Source organism: Balaenoptera borealis, assembly GCF_965194805.1.
Source record: "Balaenoptera borealis genome assembly, chromosome: 12".
In the NCBI taxonomy this organism is placed as follows: Eukaryota; Metazoa; Chordata; class Mammalia; order Artiodactyla; family Balaenopteridae; genus Balaenoptera; species Balaenoptera borealis.
Genome location: NC_138869.1, coordinates 99574037 through 99594534, shown reverse-complemented (window position 1 = coordinate 99594534; position 20498 = coordinate 99574037). Strand labels below are relative to the sequence as shown.

Here is a 20498-nt window from a genome sequence, read left to right as displayed (position 1 = left end):
TCCTTTATCTTTATTCTGCTCTGTGGTAGTTATTTCCAGTATTTTATCTTCCAGGTCACTTTTCCGTTCTTCTGCCTCAGTTATTCTGCTATTGATTCCTTCTAGAGAATTTTTAATTTCATTTATTGTGTTGTTCATCATTGTTTGTTTGCTCTTTAGTTCTTCTAGGTCCTTGTTAAATGTTTCTTGTATTTTCTCCATTCTCTTTCCAAGATTTTGGATCATCTTTACTATCATTACTCTGAATTCTTTTTCAGGTAGACTGCCTATTTCCTCTTCATTTGTTTGGTCTGCTGGGTTTTTACCTTGCTCCTTCATCTGCTGTGTGTTTCTGTGTCTTCTTGCTGTGCTTAACTTACTGTGTTTTGGGTCTCCTTTTCACAGGCTGCAGGTTCGTAGTTCGCATTGTTTTTGGTGTCCGCCCCCAGTGGCTAAGGTTGGTTCAGTGGGTTGTGTAGGCTTCCTGGTAGAGGAAACTGGTGCCTGTGTTCTGGTGGATGAGGCTGGACCTTGTCTTTCTTGTGGGCAGGATCGTGTCTGGTGGTGTGTTTTGGGGTGTCTGTGACCTTATTATGATTTTAGGTAGCCTCTGTGCTAATGGGTGGGGTTATGTTCCTGTCTTGCTAGTTGTTTGGCATAGAGTGTCCAGCACTGTAGGTTGCTGGTCATTGAGTGGAGCTGGGTCTTAGCGTTGAGATGGAGATCTCTGGGAGAGCTTTCGCCGTTTGATATTGCATGGAGCCCAGAGGTGTCTGGTGGACCAGTGTCCTGAACTCGTCTCTCCCACCTCAGAGGCACAGGCCTGACACCTGGCCAGAGCACCAAGACCCTGTCAGCCAGATGACTCAGAAGAAAAGGGAGAAAGAAAGAAAAAAATAAAATAAAATAAAAAATAAAGAAAATTATTAAAAATTAAAAAGTAATTAAACAAGGAAAGAAAGAAGACAGCAACCAAATGTAAAAAAGAAATCCACCAATGATAAGAAGCGCTAAAAACTATGTTAAAAAAAATAAATGGACAGACAGAACCCTAGGACAAATGGTAAAAGCAAAGCTATCCAGACAAAATCACACAAAGAAGCATACACATACACACTCACGTAAAGAGAAAAAGGAAAAAATATATATATCTATATCTATCTATATCTATCTATATATATATATATATAAAAAGAGGGCAACCAAATCAATAAACAAATCTACCAATGAGAATAAACTCTAAAATACTAAATAATATAAACATAAAACCAGAAACAAATTAGATGCAGAAAGCAAACCCCAAGTCTACAGTTGCTCCCAAAGTCCACTGCCTCAATTTTGGGATGATTCATTGTCTATTCAGGTATTCCACAGATGCAGGGTACATCACGTTGATTGTGGAGCTTTAATCTGCTGCTCCTGAGGCTGCTGGGAGAGATTTCCCTTTCTCTTCTTTGTTCGCACATCTCCCGGGGTTCAGCTTTGGATTTGGACCCGCCTCTGCATGTAGGTTGCCTGAGGGCGTCTGCTCTTCGCTCAGACAGAACGGGGTTAAAGGAGCAGCTGATTCGGGGCCACTGGTTCACTCAGGCCGGGGGGAGGGAGGGGTACGGATGCGGGGCGAGCCTGAGGCATCAGAGGCCGGCGTGACGTTGCAGCAGCCCGAGGTGCGCCGTGCGTTCTCCCGGGGAAGTTGTCCCTGGGTCACGGGACCCTGGCAGTGGTGGGCTGCACAGGCTCCCGGGAGGGGCGGTGTGGAGAGTGACCTGTGCTCGCACACAGGCTTCTTGGTGGCGGCAGCAGCAGCCTTAGCGTCTCATGCCCGTCTCTGGGGTCCGCGCCGATCGCCGCGGCTCGCGTCCGTCTCTGGAGCTCATTTAGGGAGTGCTCTGAATCCCCTCTCCTTGCGCACCCCGCAACGATGGTCTCTTGCCTCTTTGGCAGGTCCACACTTTTTCCCGGACTCCCTCCCGGCTAGCCGTGGCGCACTAGCCCCTTCAAGCTGTGTTCACGCCACCAACCCCAGTCCTCTCCCTGCGATCTGACCAAAGCCCGAGCCTCAGCTCCCAGCCCCCGCCCGCCCCGGCGGGTGAGCAGACAAGCCTCTCGGGCTGTTGAGTGCTGGTTGGCACCAATCCTCTGTGCGGGAATCTCTCCGCTTTGCCCTCTGCACCCTTGTTGCTGCGCTCTCCTCTGTGGCTCCGAAGCTTCCCCCCTCCCATCCCCCCATCTCCGCCAGTGAAGGGGCTTCTTAGTGTGTGGAAACCTTTCCTCCTTAACAGCTCCCTCCCAGAGGGGCAGGTCCCGTCCCTATTCTTTTGTCTCTGTTTTTTCTTTTTTCTTTTGCCCTCCCCAGGTACGTGGGGAGTTTCTTGTCTTTTGGGAAGTCTGAGGTCTTCTGCCAGCGTTCAGTAGGTGTTCTGCACGAGTTGTTCCACATGTAGATGTGTTTCTGATGTATTTGTGGGGAGGAAGGTGATCTCCACGTCTTACTCCTCTGCCATCTTGAAGGTCTCTCCCTTATAATTGTTTTAACATGGTAATTTCAGAATAATTTTTACTCATTTTTGGAAGATGTGATTATGAAACAGGTTTTTGGTCCTTGTGGTACATTCTTCTTAAGTCGAATAGTGATGCTGATTTTCATACCTCTCAAGACGGTGTGAAGGAGCTGCATCAGATGCCCTCATTCATTTACTTATTGAACAAACGATTAGGGAGTGCCAGCAATGAGAGCAACCTGTGTCAATCCTGAATAACTTCTATCTTGGTTTTTGTTTTTTGGTTTTTGTTTTTTTTTGGCTTTAGTATATACTCTCTCCCTTTAATCCGTAGCAGAGGATGTTGTAAATTGGCTGAACTCATAAAAAGCCTCAACCTGGATACTTTAAAATTTTTCCTTTTGTGTCTTAGTCTATTTGGAGACTCAAAGAAAGATGGGAACTCTTCCAACCAAATGCAGATACTCAAATAGACATGAAATTTTGTGTATTTTTTCAGGGGTTTGATCCCCACCCCTGAAGCCCACTGGGACCCAGACAGTGTTTCATTTGGGCCGCAGCATATGTTTAGAGAGGTACTGGAAGATCATTCTGGGCAGGACCTCAGGCGGAGGTTCCTGAAGGGCAAAGCAAGAAATGAGAACTTTCTACTGTAAGTTGTGTGGAGGCCTTGAAAGTCTCTGAGAAGAGTGGGCTTCTGGAAGAGTAAGCTAGCAGCCGTTTAAAATACACGTTTGAAGGCAGGAGATTAGGGTTGGGAAGGTAGGTTTGGAGACTTGCAAAATCTGGATGAGTAACAATGAGATTAGCAACTGAAGTAAGAAATTTTTAAAAGGTGATGCGTACAAAAGAGAAAGGGATCTTGTGGGAATCAGATCACCAGACTCTCTTGAGTTGGTGTCCATCCTGGACTCAAAACCTCCTTGGTGTGGTTTCCCACAATTGTCGCTGTGTGGCTCTTCCCAGCTACTGAGTGTTGTTGAGGGAGCACCAACTCCAGCAGCTGAAACCCTTTAAAGAGAATAATTTCCAAATTCAGTGTTGCTCCAGAGGCTGTTTACTTGCTCTATTTGGCTTCTGTTTACTCACTGCAGTTGGTTTTTTAAAGCAGTCTCCTCAGCCTCTCTGTAACCCAAACTTACTTAAAGTCACCTCAATCTTTTTTTTTAAACTTTGGGTTTATTTATTTATTTATTTGTTTATGGCTGTGTTGGGTCTTCGTTTCTGTGCAAGGGCTTTCTCTAGTTGCGGCGAGCAGGGGCCCCTCTTCATCGCGGTGCACAGGCCTCTCACTATCGCGGCCTCTCTTGTTGCCGAGCACAGGCTCCAGACGCACAGGCTCAGTAGTTGTGGCTCACGGGCCTAGTTGCTCCACGGCATGTGGGATCTTCCCAGACCAGGGCTCGAACCCGTGTCCCCTGGATTGGCAGGCAGATTCTCAACCACTGTGCCACCAGGGAAGCCCTATCTCAATCTTTATCTTCTTCCCATCAGGCTCCAAGAATCCATTTTATCCACTGCTACCAGATTAGTCCTTCTGAGGCTCCCATCTGATCTGTGCCATTTGTGACCGGAGACCTCAGTTCAGACGTTCAGTGACTCAGAGTAAAGTCCTCCAATGACGAATTTCTATAAGTACTTGTGATCCCACCTCTTCTCCTCCCTAAGAACCTTGTTTCACAGACTTCTCAATCTCTTCCTTACATCTTCAGCCTCTTCCTCTCCACTCACTCTTGCAGCTCAGCCTGCTGAGGTGATCCCGTCTCCCCATCCCCATCCTGACACATTTCCTTCAGTTGTGCTCTGTTACCTTAAGAAATAAAATCTGACTCCCTGAAGAGGTTTGCAAAAAACAGAAACAAAAACTGCATTATCTGGTTCCAAAGCCCTTGTCCTTGAGTGACCATCCTATTTGGCTGGCTTCTTCCCTTTTTACTCAGAGTTCGTTAAAAAATGTAAAGTCTTCATCATCTCCCCAGTCATGGAAAGCAAAAACTTAATTCTTGCTTCTTTGTCCCCCCCCCCCCATGTGTATGCAGAAAATTACCAAGATATGTTGATTCTCCCCCGTGCTGGATTGCATCTTTTTCTCTGTGTCCCTTCTGTCACTGCCCTCCAGACGAGTGTGGTGGCCTCCTCGTTACTCTCTCTGCCACCTGTTTCTTCACACTCCAGTTCAAGATGCCATTGCTTTGAAAATTATACTCCTAAGAAGCATATCTGGTTGTGTCCTGGTGGTAGGTCTTCTCGATCAGGCTAATTTAAACTGAGCCCCTCCTCCACCAAGGCACTCTTGATATCATTTAACTTGTATCATAGTCACTTTTTTCCTTTTCTCCCCCAAGTAGAGTATCTTCTACCATACTCTACAGCTGATTTAGTTTGACTGTGTAATGTCTGCTCCTCACCGTACCTCCCAGGGTAAGCTCCATGAGTTGGCATTTTTATCTATTTTGCTTACGGACATAGCCTAAGTGTCTGGTGCAGAGTGAGCTTTCCATACATATTTGTTGAATGTCATAATGTCAATCCCCATTTTCAAATTCTCTTCCTTCTCCCTCTGGGTATAGGATAAAACCCAAACGCCTGATAAACTTCCCCCAGGCTTGCAGGATCTGGCTCCAGCCCCCTCTCGCACCTCTCGCCTCTGGTTCCCCATCTTGGCTGACACTCCGGGTTTCTCTGGGTTTCTTGAAGCTCCCACACATGCCATGTTCTTTCAGGCCTCTCTGTTCCTTTTGGACCTCTTCCTCTTTCCAGGAATCCACTCCTCTCTCTTCCCCATGTGGGGAGAACTGTTCCTTTTCTTTCAAAATCTAGCCCCAAATGGCACATGGCACGCCCGGGGGGTGTTTTCCAACTCGTGAAGCAGAGTCAGCTTCTCCTCTTTGCCGCCGTTGAAGTTGGCGGAGTTTCCCGTCACAGCACAGTTTTCCACACTGATGCCTCTGTCTCTTCCGCTAGAGTCTGCTCAGCCACGTCCAGCTCTTCTGTGCATCTGCTCCAGAAACGATCAGCGTCTGGTGCACTGATTAAGTGGTCACTTAAGACAATGATTGAAAAGAGGGTCTTACCCATGCATTGAACCATGTCAAGTCAAAAGTTCAAAGCGGGCTTCCCTGGTGGCGCAGTGGTTAAGAATCCGCCTGCCAATGCAGGGGACACGGGTTCGAGCCCTGGTCCGGGAAGATCCCACGTGCCGCGGAGCAACTAAGCCTGGGTGCCACAACTACTGAGCCTTTGCTCTAGAGCCCGTGAGCCACAACTACTGAGCCCGTGTGCCACAACTACTGAAGCCCACGCACCTACAGCTCGTGCTCCACAACAAGAGAAGCCACCGCAATGAGAAGCCCGCGCACTGCAACGAAGAGTAGCCCCCGCTCACCGCAACTAGAGAAAAGCCCACGCAGAGCAACAAGACCCAATGCAACCAAAAATAAATAATAAATTAATTAATTAATTAAAAAAAAAGTTGGAAGTGCCTTCGCCATACAATATGTCCAAATCGTTACTGCCTTTCCCCCCCAAATTTATGCCCCGCACGTTCCCAGCTTCCATGAATGAAGGGGGCCACTCCGCTGACGCGAACGTGGCCATCAGGAATGATCTGCCTCCTCTCCCTCATCCACCCAGTCAGTCCCGGGTCCTGTTGACTCTTGGCTTCCCAGATGTCACTCAGATTCATCTACTTCCTTTCCGTCTTGCCCGGGAGCCTTTGCCAACCTGTCATCGTCTGTCACCATCGCACACGGCCCGGCATATGGTTGAGGGTTCCATCTGTATCTGTTGAATGATTGACTCTCCTGGTTAAAACCATATTGGGTGATAGCAGGTAGAACATCAGGCTGTAAGATCGAGCTTTCGAGAACAGCCTGTGTTGCAAAGTCCAGGAAATTTTTCTGAAGGATGGTGTCAAGAGGCCCAGCAGAGTGGTTCTGGATTGGCCGCAGCTCTAGATGTAATTGGACTTTCTGGAACGGCAAGTCCCTCCCACCTGCCTTGATTTCGCCAAGGAGGTTATTTTCTCTGATTATGCCTGTCATAAAAATTCAAGTCAGGGTCTCTTTACCTCACTGAGATCTATAGATGCTCATGTACGTTGGAAAAGAGTTTTATTCCAAGTGATAAGTGGTCAGAGTGATTGTGGCCCTTAAGAAAGGGTCCCCTGGGCATTATGAGTTTGAAGGTCTTCATGTCCTCAAAATGTCAAGCTGTTGGGATTAGTCTAGATGGTACCTAATATCATGCTCAACGCTCAATTTACAGGAATTTTTTTTTTTTTTTATTAAAGCAAAGCACCAGGAACAAAAAGGCCTAGAGGAATTAAGGCAACTGTAAAATCTCATGAAGTGTAAGTGTTTCTAAAAATGGTCAGTGGATTTTAAGGTGGAGGCACTCATTCAGTAGATTCTAGTGCTTCTGCAGGTCTGGGTGAAGCATGGTTGTAGGAAAGAGCATTGTGTGTGGTGGAGATGTTGGCACTGGAATAGACGGTTGATAAATGTTTTCTCCCTCTTTTCTCAGCTGACGGTGTTATAGTGATGGCATCTGCCAAGTCTTATTTGAGAAAGTGCTGGACCAATAGCTACACTGACTGTCATTTGACTCTTCTGATGCCCTGTCCCTGCCTCGTAGGGGAGGCTCCGAGGTGTCAGGGGCGCTCCGTTCCGCCTCCACCTCCTCACCCTCCTGCTCAAGCCTCAGTGAAGGCTGGGCAAATTTGGTTGGGGTGGACCAGATCCCTAGGGTTGGGCTGACTGTCACCAGCCTTTAGAACACGTTGGTATGACTTCCATTCCAAAAGGCAGAAAGAGAAACGGAAGTTGGGTCATGTGGTTTCTGTTATCTGTAACCATGGCAAGCATTGGCCATCTGTGAGGCTCCCATTTTAACACTTTTCTTTCTCTCGCTCTTTTCCATCTCTTTCTCGGGGAAACAAGCTGAGGAAGTGGAGAGGCTGGCGGCAATGCGATCTGACTCCCTTGTCCCAGGTACCCACACCCCACCCATCCGGAGGAGGAGTAAGTTTGCCAACCTGGGAAGGATTTTCAAGCCTTGGAAATGGAGGAAGAAGAAGAGTGAAAAGTTCAAACACACGTCTGCAGGTAAGATTATGTTTTCCTTTGTTTCTCATCGGGCGTTTGTTGACTTCAGCTCTGTACATTCATGAGTAGAATGTAATTACCCTAGGCTATCTGAACCAAAGGAAGAAAATCGAGCCTTAGGATTGCTCTTGTGTTTAATAATTCTTCAGAATGATGGAGAATGGCTTTTAGATTCTATGTGTGTTCTCATGGCTCAGGTTTTTGGTTGTTGCTTTTCAATTTATAAAACCACCACTTCTGTTTGATCTATAAATAGCTGAACTTAGAACTCCACCTTTCCCATACCTGTATGCTTTCATTCTAGCGTTGACAGCCCATTTCTCATTTTTCATCCTTATTTTCCCTGCTCCCATAAAAATCAACACAGGAGCAGAAAGTAAGTTATATATGGTTATTGGCAGATAGAAATAGGTTATTTCATGGAGACAAAAGCTTGAGTAAGTGAAGCATCATTGTAATGACAAAGATAACTGTATAGTTCATAACCTAGTGGACAGCAAAGGAATCTGGGTAAAGTCAGCGTGGCAGGGGTGTGAAGAGCTCCGACTCTGGAGTCAGACTGTTTGGGTTCAAGTCCCAGCTCTGAAACTTGGTAGTTGCATGACCTTGCTCAGTTTAACTCTGTACCTGTTTCCCACCTGTAAGATAGGGGTGAGAATAGTACCTTACATGACTTAATATCTGTGGGGTATTTATGGTGGCACGTTATGTGGATATTTTTTTAATAAGTGAGAGTATTGCAGAGGGAGATGTATAGGGAAAGAAACATGAAGAGTTCTGATTCCACCCTGTCGGGTTTGAGATGAGATGATGGAGGAGCCGTGCAGATTCTTTTTGTTTGTTTTGTCCTGATTTTGGTATTTATGTACCCGGGTCATTCCAGGGATAGTCTGGGGCTTTTATTTCCTTCTTCCTCTATGTCCTCAAAAATTCAGCCTGTTCTCCCTCTTCCGCAGAATCATCACCTCGTCTATTTCTTGGTCCTCTCCCCGCTTTGGCTCATGTCTAAACTGTGAAATAGGCGATGATCTGCTTCTTGTACATGAATACTCGTCCACAAATCTGAGAATTTTCATGCTAGCTGCTTTGGGGAATGAAAGAGAAGAACAAACGTAGGAAAGTTGCGAAAAGTCTTGGAATCTGAAACAGTTCTCATGGTAGACATCCCCAGTTTCATGCTTTCTGACTGTTTCTGAGATGGAAACCTCAATGCCCTGTTGCTGTATATAATTTGTTCATTCCTGAGATTAGAATGAACCTCTGAATTCCATGAATTTCTAAATTGTCACCCCGCTGACATTTACCTGACTGCACCCCACTCTTCACCTGACTGCATTCTCCCTTTTGATCATTGCACAGACTTGTTAAGGTGTCATAAAATGTGTAGGTCACTTACATATTTCTAAACACTACTGAGAGATTTACAAGCAAGGGAAAGTCTAAATGGATGACTCCTCTGTATCCCCTAAAAGTGAATAGGGCACTTATATCATTGCCTTGGAGAGGAGAAATCTAAATGAAATATATTTTCAGGCAAAGTGAGGGGTAAGACATGTGAACAGGAAAGAAGAAGGGAATGTTCTGTAAGCACTGGAAAAAATAACAATAAAGATTCCACAGGTTCCTTTACAATGGTCTTCCTGACTTTGCTATGAAAATGGTTTGTAGTAATACAAACATCCATTTAAATAATTGCCATTTATCAGCATGAACTCCTGAATGACGGTGTGGTAGATGCATTTCCTCCTGGCATTCAAGAGCTTTGCTTAGTCCATTTGGCAAGACCACAGGGCAAAGCTCTGGTGCTTCTCATGTGAAATGGCACCTGAACCATTGTGCAGACTTCTTTAAGGGGTTGGAGGGCTTCCCTGGTGATGCAGTGGTTAAGAATCCGCCTGCCAATGCAGGGGACACAGGTTCAAGCCCTAGCTTGAAGATCCCACATGCCACGGAGCAACTAAGCCCATGTGCCACAACTACTGAGCCTGGTCTCTAGAGCCCGCGAGCCACAACTACTGAAGCCCATGCACCTAGAACCCGTGCTCTGCAGCAAGAGAAGCCACTGCAATGAGAAGCCCCGCACGCAGCAACGAAGACCCAATGCAGCCAAAAAAAAAAAAAAAAAAAAGTTATTGGAGAACTTGTCCTTTGATGGATGCAAGTACAATGGCATCAGACTACTCATGAACCATTAAAAGTCTGAAAATGTTTTCATTTAAACCTTTTGAGAGAAAGAATTAAAACATGAGACAGGCAAAGTTGCAGCTTTAATCCTTCTTATTATTAACTATTCTTAGCAAGTTCTTGTGATCTTGATGGCCAAACTGATTAATTTGGCAACCGAATGCCATATTTGTATGTGGTTTTATTGTATTTTATTTTATTTCTTTGTATGTGGTTTTATTTTAAAGAGACATATTCAGCTCCTGAATTAGAGAAAATAGAGGATAGACTATAGTATATCTATATATCATGTTGGACGGTTATATGATATAAAAAGCTATTCTAGGTTTTTTAAAGTCAGTGGTTTACACTGTAGTATCCTTTGTTCTTAACTGGATTCAGAAATATTATTCCTTATTTTTGGAAATAAGGAGAGACTTTCTGTGCTAGCTTTTAGCTCCAAGGAGAAAAATACTGACAATTTAAGGATGCTTAACATGATAAATTGTATATATGTTCAAATAGTACTTTGAAGTACAGACTTTCCTATGTGTGGATAAGAGTCAAATATTAAATATACAAGAGGGTTGACTGTGGGAATATTAATTGGTTGGCCAATTTTAGCTGTTATGCATTTACTTGTCTTATATGTGTGTGTCTGTAATGTCCTTTCGTATGTACAATAATTTCCACAATTTTAAATACAAAGAATAAGTCCAGATATTACATTTATATTATGTATTTGTATTTAAAGTTGTATGCTTTCTTGATTACACAAAAGGACATTAATACAATGCATACTTGGCCTGTTATTATTTCCACAGTGAGTTAGTTACCTTTATAATTTGCCAGAATTAGCTATACTGTAATTTTACTGTAACTCAAGTTACAGGATGTATGTGTCTGTGTATGAAGCATTTTCAAAGGTGCACCCAGAAATCTTGCTTTGTAAGTTGTAGTAGCAATAAGAAAACTACATTGGAAAATTATGATGTCAACATTTTTCTTAACTTTGGCATCAACAATTACATGAATTTTTCAAAGACCGATCTCCGTGTCCCATGCTGCTCAGACGCCTTCCTATTGTAAGCTGGAGGCTGGTGTCCTTAAACGGCCTTCAGCACTGAACTCTGGTGGAGAAAACACTACAGGACAAAGAGCCTCTCTCAGAAGCATTCCCGCATCACACGACAGTAGGAGTAAAACAGTAATGGATAGAACATCAAATAATGGGTCCTCGGGGAGATCTCAACATGCCTTTCAGCCTGTCCTCAGAGGCCCTGTCCGGGGCCTGTGAAGCAATTAGCCTGATATGTCCAACTTCTTCTGTAGAATCAGCAACAGGGGTCCACGACACATTTCACACCTGCCCCAGGAGCAAAGACAGATGACAACATCCCCTCTGAAATAAAATCGACAGGGCCTCCCCAAAATAGTCAGCTGCAGCCATCTTATCCAGATTCCTTGAAAATGAGGATTGTATTTATAGAAAAGCAGAACTGGCAGGAATAAGCTGTGAAGACGCCACCGAGTTATGCTTTTATTTCCTCTTGAAAGAAAATCATAAGCTGCAAGAGTTGGCCCTGGAAGTCTACAATGTGCCAAAATTCGCTTTGTGCTTCTAAGCTTTCCTGCACCCCTAGGGCCTTGAGCAAAAAAAACTAAAAATAAAAACCTTTTCCCGAGTGCCTACCACTTACTGAAACTGGCCGTGGGAGTATTACTGTGAGCGGAAACCAGACCTCGTTGGTGAGCTCATGGCATGCAAGGTGTCTCTGGAGAGACAATCAAGTTACAAGAGTAAAGGTTAAGATCACAGCTGTGATAAGGACAGTGAAGGGAAGCTACTTGAAAGAATGAGGGGGGCGGGGCTTGAGGGAGTAAGGAAACTTTCCTAAGAAAGAGAAGTTTGAGCTGGGATCTGAAGGAGGCGTAGGAATTTAGAAAATTAGCCTTCCAGGTAGCAGAAACAGCATGTGCAAAGGCCCTGTGGTGGAAGACGCAGGGGTGAGCAAGCTAGGAAAGCAAGGATGACCAGTGGCTGGAGAATGAAAAGCAAGGAATATGGGATGGGCTGAGGATATCTACCTGGCCAGAGGTTAGGATTTCAGACTTCTGTAAACCATGGGGAGTTCAGAAACGATACCCACTTGGCATGTTGCGCTTATGTATTTGCCGAGCACTGCCACCGTCGCTAAAAAAAAAGGTAACAGTGCAGACAGACATCTCCCAAAGGTTATGGTCTTGAGGGAAAAACAGGTAGTTAAGCCAATACTTACAACAAAGCGTAAGTGATAGGAGATGCGCAGGGGCTCCAGGAACTCAAAGGAGACAAACCCAACTGAACTATAACTTACCAGGAAAGGTTTCCTAGAGAAACGAATGTTTAACCAAGGAGTCAGGCAGTGAATGTGAGGAAGTCTTCTCTCCCAGTGGAAAGAAGAGGATGTAAGAAAGCCTGGAAAAGAGAGGAGGAGAGATTGGCAATCTATAGCTTGGAAAGAGGTGGTGGTTTGGAAAGGATTGTTGGGCTGGGAGGAGCACATAGTACTGAGAGATGAGTTTGAAGAGGTGGGCAAGGGTCTGCTCATAAAGATTCTTAGTAGAACGTCGTGGAGTCTGGGCTTTATCCTGCTGCATTATCCTAATGAAGCTATCAGAAGACTTGCCTTTTTGAAAGATCATTCTCTATACTATGGGAAAAGTTTGGAGTGGTACCCAATGTTATTTTCAAGTTGTTAATATAGCTTCTTCCATATATTTGTGTCTGTAATGAGAGAAAATTTAATTGTGAGAGAATTAAGAAGATACCTTGTTGCTGTTGCATCCAGTGGAATATTAAGTGTGTCCGTTGATTCTGGTAACAAGGAAACTGGCTAGCAGGTGGTTAATTATACTGTTGCAGAGAGATGAAGATAACCTAGGCTAAAAGAGTGGCATTAGGAGCTACAGGCTGTGAACAGTTGCAAGGGATATTTAGGACACAGAATGAGCAGGACGTGATTGCAGATTGGATGTGGAAGATAAAGGAAGAATAAGAACCACACTCTTGTTTCTCTCTGAGCAGTGACATGCCGCTAGATGATGGGTGGAGGTACCACACACTACATCGGGTTTATGGGGAAAATGAGCTTTTATGTGGGGGCATGCTGGCTTTCATGTGGTTCCAAGATACCCCAGTTGGATATTTGTTGAAGCCATGGGATGAAAACTCCAAAGGAGAATTTGACATGGGAAGCAAAGGGGGGCTGTGGCAGCCGCCTGAGGACCCCTGACCTGTAAGTTATGAACACAGGCAGCGGCAGAGTCTACAGGGAAGGCAGATGAGGCCCGCCAGAGAATTAGGAGGAAAACCAGGAGGGGCCATTGGTGTCTCCTGACCAGAGCAAGAGAGAGTTCAAGAAAGCAGGAGGGTCCACTCTGCCAGATCCCGGCAAGATGGTCAGGACTGAGAAGTGTCTGCAATGTTCAGTGACAACTTATCTCTGGTGTCCTTGGGGAGAACAGTTTCGGGGAAGCTGTGTGGCTGGGAGTTTAGAAAGCATATGCTTATGGTGTGAGTGAGAGTTGAGGAAGCAGACTTCTTCTTTTAAGGAGTTCGTCTGGGAGGGAGAAGGAGAAATATAGAGTAATCACCAAAAGGGGGTAGAGCTGGAGGGAGGTGTTTTTTTGTTTGAGATTGGTTGGATTGTGTCAAGATGCAGAGTTCACCTGAACATGGCTTTGGCATTCCAAGGGGAATAGAGACACCAACGCACTGACTGTGGGGCCAAATAACTATATTTCCACACATTTTTCAGTGATGACAGGTCTCATGATTAGGAAGAACAGACATGCAAATAATTAGAGCGCTGCTGAGCATCTGATTTTAATAAGACGTCATCAACTCGTGTAGCTTTCAGCACCTGGCTGGATCACAGTTCTCTTTGTATGATTGGAAAACTCAGTTTCTTTAAAAAAAAAGAATGAGCACGGACAGGCACAGAGTCTTCTTACCTGCGTATCCATCATGACCCACAAAGGGAACATCTAGGGGTTAGAAGGCAAAGTAGACTTAGAGGCCCTATTTTTTTCTTTTTAAGAGTTTTTTCCTTCTGTTTTTATTTTTTTTTTAATGAATTTATTTTATTTACTTACTTATTTATTTATTTTTGGCCATGTTGGGTCTTCGTTGCTGCTCACGGGCTTTCTCTAGTTGTGGCGAGCGGGGGCTACTCTTCATGTTGGTGCTCGAGCTTCTCACTGCGGTGGCTTCTCTTGTTGCACAACACGGGCTCTAGGCACGTGGGCTTCGGTAGTTGTGGCACGAGCGCTCAGTAGTTGTGGCACGAGCGCTCAGTAGTTGTGGCTCTCAGGCTCTAGAGCGCAGGCTCAGTAGTTGTGGCGCATGGGCTTAGTTGCTCCACGGCACGTGGGATCTTCCCGGACCAGGGCTCAAACCCGTGTCCCCTGCATCGGCAGGCGGATTCTTAACCACTGCGCCACCAGGGAAGCCCTAGAGGCCCTATTTTTAAAGGACATCTCTAGGAGGTACAGGCTAAAGGTTGTGGGAATCGGCACCCTCCTGGAGTGGGGATTGTAAAGATATCATTGTTACCTCTCAAAGTGAGCGTTATCCAGCACTCTTTGCTTGCATGTCAAGACTATATGGTCCTTGATGACAGCGATCCTGCCTTTGCCTCTCTGTCCCCCAGCATTAAGTAGAGCACCTGATGTAGTGGGTACCCGAATGCGGTGGCCAGCCAGCCGTACTGTTGAGGTCCTCTGTTTAATAGGTCTGAAAGGGGAGAGGTAAGGACAGTGATTGAAGCATAAGCTGGAAGGTCCCGGCCTTGGAAGAACTTGCCATCATCCACGATTGCTTTTCAGTTTGTCAGAGTTGTACACAGGTCAGGTTATTTGGGCAGCACTGTTGCTTGGGTTATCTGTTGCTATGGGACAAAACACCCCAAAACTTAGTGGCTTAAAGCAACAAACTCAGTTGTATTATGTCCTGTGACTGGGCCCAGCTGGGTGGTTCCTCAGCTGGTGTCACCTGGGGTCTCTCACGTGTTTGCAGACAGATGGGATTGGAGTCGTTTGGAGACTAACCAGGCCATGGGGAGAGCTAGGCCTCTCTCCTCCAGGAGAGACTTCTCAGTGCCAGTCCGTGTGGTCTTTTCCCATGGTCTCTCCAGCAGGATGACTCAGGGCCCCCAAGAATGTGAAAGTAGAAGCTGCCAGGCCTGTTAAGACTCAAGTCCAGAATTGGCCCAGTATCCCATTTGCAGTATTCCGTTGCTTAAAACAAGTCACAGGAGCAGCCCAGACTCATTGTTGGAGCAAACGAAACAAGGGTGTGAGTGCCAGGAGCATGGTTCATTGGGTGCCATTTTTGGAAGCCAGCCACCTCCATTGTTGAGGTCTAAGAAAACTGCGAGTGCTACTTATTCCCTTCTTTCCAGGGAGACTGTGCTTTAACAATTTTATATTGACAACAACAACAGCAGTTGCTATAATCTGTTGGGTTTTCTGTGAATGTGACACATGCATGACCCTGTCCAGGCGTTACTACTTTACTTTCACAACAGACCTACATAGTGTTATTAAGCCCATTTGGCAGGTGAAGAAATTGAGACTTAGAGCAGCTAAATACTTTCCAGTTAGAAATGGAAGAGTTGGAACTTGAACTTAACCTGGAATCTTATCACTTACGTTGCATTTCGGATCCATGAGTGTGGGACTCATAATTCAGATGCTTTAAAACGTATCATTCATCTGCACTTAACAGTGATGTGACAGGACACTTTCCTCTTCTGACTTATCTCTAGAAAGCTGAAATGTGAAGGAAGAGAATCTCATCAATACGCACCGACCCTGGAGGTCGTAACGTCTTTCTTGAATGCCCTTAGAGGCAGGGGTTAACAGCTTGCCCATCTTTGTATCACACAGTATCTAGTTCAATGCCATGTACACCACAGATACCTCCTGTTTGTTGAATGGCTAAGAAAGAATAAATTGACACTGGCTGCAAACAAATGCCATTCAGAACCATTACATTTATGTTTGCAGTGGAACAAGATGTCTTTCTGCTATTTGGTACATAGAAACAAAAGACGCATGGATTAGGTAAGCAGACAGTGACCACGCAGGCCTCTGGAGCAGGTGCTAGATTTAGGGCTAGACATTTGCAGAACTGATTCTGAAAGGACACAAGCCTTACAGCATTTGTCATAAGGTGTCTGCTTGGCCACTGACTTCCAAGATAATCGGGAGTTCTATATGAGGAGGTCGTGTGGACCAGTGGTTAGGGCACAGACCCCACAGCCTGACTGCTGAGTTATCTCGGGCAGGTTATTTGTACTCTCTGAGTTCAGTTCCCTCAGCTACAATAGGAATAAAACTGGCACTTCGTAAAGCTGTGAGGGTGGAAAAAAAAGTTAGTTGTGGAAGCTCTTAGAATCATACCTTGCACATAGTAAATTTTTTGTAAGTTTTATCTACCATTATTTCTTTTTCTAGAAATGCATTAAAAAGTAAACAAACATCCAAGAGGAACAAAAGACTTCTTATTTCATAGTTTCAGTTTTTGGATGGTGTGTGTGTGTGTCTCAGATGACAATTGTGATGAGCTCCTCTTAGATTTGGGGAATGTTTATTTAGGTACTGGGTGTAAGAGTTTGCTTTTAGACACATTGTACAATCCCACAAAGCTGGAGTTTATGCCGTGTTTTCCTAGGTACCAACAAGTTAGGTCACTAAAGTATTTCCTCTTCTCTAAGAATTTACAATTAAGTGGACACACACAGTGGCCCCTGAGGAAGTGCTTCATCCTGTTTTTCCTTTGCTGCATCATAGGCAAAAATACTGATGTACGAAGAGGTGATCTTGGGGGAAAAAACAACGAGCATGTAATCTCCTGAAAATCAGATCTCTGTGGCAAGCCAGAATGCTCAAAAGTAGAGAAAGACGTAGGCAGGATACCATGTACTTTATTTTCCAAACCTGGGCATCTTTGACAGTAAAATGAGATGCCATTACTATTTCTGCCAGGATAATAAGCATGAGGTGGGCCCGTGCCAGGCAAGACGGGGAGAATGGAGACTCTAAAGCCACATGGACATAAGTTGCAGACCCTGAGGCCGGTTCTGTTGTGCAAACACAATAGAAGTGCCAGTTAACTTGCAAGGCATAGTGGAAAGAGCCATCGGGACTGAGACTCATAAAAACATTCAAACAGCCCTCAACTGTCTGCCGTTTCAGTTGAACCCATTAATGGTGGTTGAGTCCCTTAGCATCTTTACAGAAGTAAATTTCTTTGTTCCCAGCCCTCATATTGTGTGTCTCTCTCCTCTCCCCCACTTCTGCTGGGTGTCTTGATTGGAAATTTTGTCCCAGGGCCAGTTTCTTTGGCTAATCATGGATTCTGTCTTCCTTCGACACCTCTCCCCGCAGTTCTTGTCTGTGCCCCTGGTCAGCTCCCAGGCCAGCAAGCACGATGCCTTTCCCACCTGTAGGCCCTCCCGGAGCACACCTGACGCTCTGCTGCCGCCTCTCCCTGGACCAGGCCTGACGGCGGGCTCCACTGGCCCTGAGCGCTTCCCTGCTGGGCTCACCACATTCTTCCTTCTTTATCCTTCTTCCTCGTGTCCCTTCCCTTCTCATTCTTCCCCTCCCCTTTCCTTCTGGGAGCGCTCATTTGTCCCGTCTGAAGCTCTGATGTCTCCTGAATCCATTACATTCTTAGTCATTTGCTGGCTCCATCCATATGGTGGCAGTGGACTCAGACCTCTGGTGGCAGGTTCGGCCTCTGCCCTGAGGCTGGCCCTTGGCCGGACCTTCCCACTATCACCTAAATAAGTATGTGTGCACCAAATGCCTCATTTCTGCCCTAACAGGCTTCCAGTCTGGAAGCACTCTGACTCTCTGAAATGAATCATCATTCACTTTGGGGACACTGGAAATCAAGCATTTATTTTAGTTCCTTATTCAGTCCAATTACAGTGTGCACTCTTCTCTCACGACTATCGCTTTAATATATAACCACACCTCGTTTCATCATGCTTCGCTTTATTGCGTGTTGAAGATGATGCATTTTCTGCAGGTTGAAGGTTTCTGGCTACCCTGTGTCCAGCAAGTCTGTCGGCACCATTTTTAAACAGCATTTGCTCACTTCCTGTCTCTGTGTCACACTTTGGTCATTTGTGCGATATTTCAAACTTTTTTATTATTTGTTACGGTGATCAGGGATCGACTCGCTGAAGGCTCAGATGATGGTTAGCAATAAAGTATCTTTAAAGTATGTGTGTTGTTTCTTAGAATGCTATTGCACACTTTAAATAGACTACAGTATAATGTAAACATAACTTTTATATGCACTTGGAAACCAAAAAATTTATGTGGCTTGCTTGACTGTGATATTTGCTTGGTTGCAGAGGTCTGGAACCGAACCACAGTGTCTCTGAAGTCTGCCTGTAGAGATTCATCTTCTGTGTTTCCCCAGAATTCTTTGACCTTTTCCCTTGGACTTTATTCACTGTAAACACGATAATAACATATTACCACTAGTAATAACAGTGGTAGTAGAGGATAGTTGAGTGCCCACTGCATGGCAGATACTGAATGAGCTTCGATATAGCTCTCACAGCCTTAACAGTCCTGGGCAGTTACTCCGAATATCTGTTTTTGTTTGTTTGATTTATTTATTTATTTATTTATTTATTTTATTTTATTTTATTTATTTATTTATGGCTGTGTTGGATCTTCGTTTCTGTGCGAGGGCTTTCTCTAGTTGTGGCAAGCGGGGGCCACTCTTCATCGCGGTGCGCAGGCCTCTCACTATCGCGGCCTCTCTTGTTGCGAAGGTCAGGCTCCAGATGCACAGGCTCAGTAATTGTGGCTCACAGGCCCAGTTGCTCCGTGGCATGTGGGATCTTCCCGAACCAGGGCTCGAACCCGTGTCCCCTGCATTGGCAGGCGGATTCTCAACCACTGCGCCACCAGGGAAGTCCCCCGAATATCTGTTTTATACATCAAGATAATAAGGCTTAGGGCTAGTAACTTCCCAGGGTCACTTGGCTGGTCAGTGGTAAAGCCCTAAACGATTTGAATGCAAGCCTGTCTCACACCGACGTCTTCTAGGCTTTGCTCGGAAATTTCACCGTTACCCGTGACTTGGAAGCAGAAAGAGTGAAAAGGTTAAGATGTATGTATATCTAGGTAGACCGATATTAAACACACTTGAATTCAGAAAGCAGATCCCATTAAGAAAACAAAATAATATTGGAAATAAGACTTGGTGTTCAATGGTTAATGGTGGCCTTTCTCAGGCAGAGAACAGTACCTCTATGATGTATATTAACTTGTCTTTTAAAAAAATGATTTCTTTTGTGTGTTGGTTAATTTGTGGTGGTGTTGGTTTCCTCGTAAAGTTGTAGGAGATAGAGGAATGACATTAGGCCGTGAATCAATTATGATTTGGGGCTTGTTTGACTAAAACAAATATCAAGTAACCTTAATAAGAAAATACACAGCCCACACATGAATCAGATTGTTTCTGAAGGTCAGTTTTAAAGGTCTTCCTTCTTCTTTTGGTTAGCCCAGGGGTGAGTTAGAGTGGGGGCAATGCGTGAATAGAATATAAACTGTGTGAGGTATTCATGAAATCACATGAATGAAAGAAAGCATTGTGTACCGAGAACCGGCCTTGAGTGGCAGTCTGACCTGGGGAGGGAGGACCTGGGTGGTAACCTCAAATGCCACAGAGGGCTTTCCTGTCTAGTCCCAGTGAGTTATAATTAAGCGATGCTCTGAGAGGTCTTTGTGGAGTAGAAGTCAGAGAGGAGAGCTGATGATTTCAGATGCAGATGTAATTTCGGCATAGAAGACTGTTGTAACATTTAGTCTATTTTTGTCCTCCAATTAACCAAGCGTGAGTTTCTAAAGAGAATGAATGTCCCTTCTGTGGCATAGCAACATCTTCTTGTCCTTGGAAAGGCTGCTTTGTTCCATAGTGCCAGGATTTATGTTCTCTGGCTCCTTGGGAGCCGTGAAAGGCTCTGAAATTGTAGGAAGCTGCTTCCTACCACTGCACCTGGTTGTCAAGGGCGCACGTGAAAAGGGCCTTTAAATGCTTCCCAGACTCTGGGAAGGGGTTGTTTAATGAGGTAGTTTGAGCAGCATGGTAATTACAGTTCCAGGTGTTTCTATGAAGATTCTGTGAAGCAACTATGAACTGTCATTTTACAACATCATTTTATAATAATATATTCCTAAGTGAAAAAAAAGTTATACAGTTTCTCCACTGTAGCACAAAACTCTGTTTCATGCAGGGACAACTGGAAAGATTTATTAACAGAAAATTTGCCATTACAATGAGGATCACTCTTGCCTGCCTCATGAATGGCTGAAACATGATAGATTTGGGTCAGGTCGATATTTACAGAGATACTCCTGATAATGGGCCTTCCATGATGGCTGTAGTCACATCAGTTTCTGGTTGTTTTGTAAAGACAACTGGGCTCTTGTGTGTTGAATGCTAATCGTGGATATATAAATATCTCTAAAAAGAGAATGAGTCATGTTATGATATTATCACAAACTGCCTCCCCATGTAAGGTAATTAGTGTCATAATTTTGTATCTAGATTCTAAATAAGAAAACTTGAGTGTTTTTTTTTAAATAAAAAGATTCCATTAAAGCTTGAAAATAGAAAATTCACCCTTCATCCTTGCATGCTTACAAATTATGATCATTTATACATATCTGCTTA

General features: G+C 44.7%; 1 protein-coding gene across 6 annotated transcripts in view; it reads left to right on the top strand.

Moving 5' to 3' along the window:
• The window catches only part of PHACTR1 (phosphatase and actin regulator 1), a 541936-nt gene that overhangs the window by 325277 nt on the left and 196161 nt on the right, over positions 1-20498 (top strand). For all 6 annotated transcript variants that reach the window (XM_082344498.1, XM_082344499.1, XM_082344497.1 and 3 more), the window contains one exon: positions 7421-7585. In XM_082344498.1, the coding sequence (XP_082200624.1) occupies positions 7421-7585 (165 nt within the window). The remainder of the gene's footprint in view (positions 1-7420; positions 7586-20498) is intronic.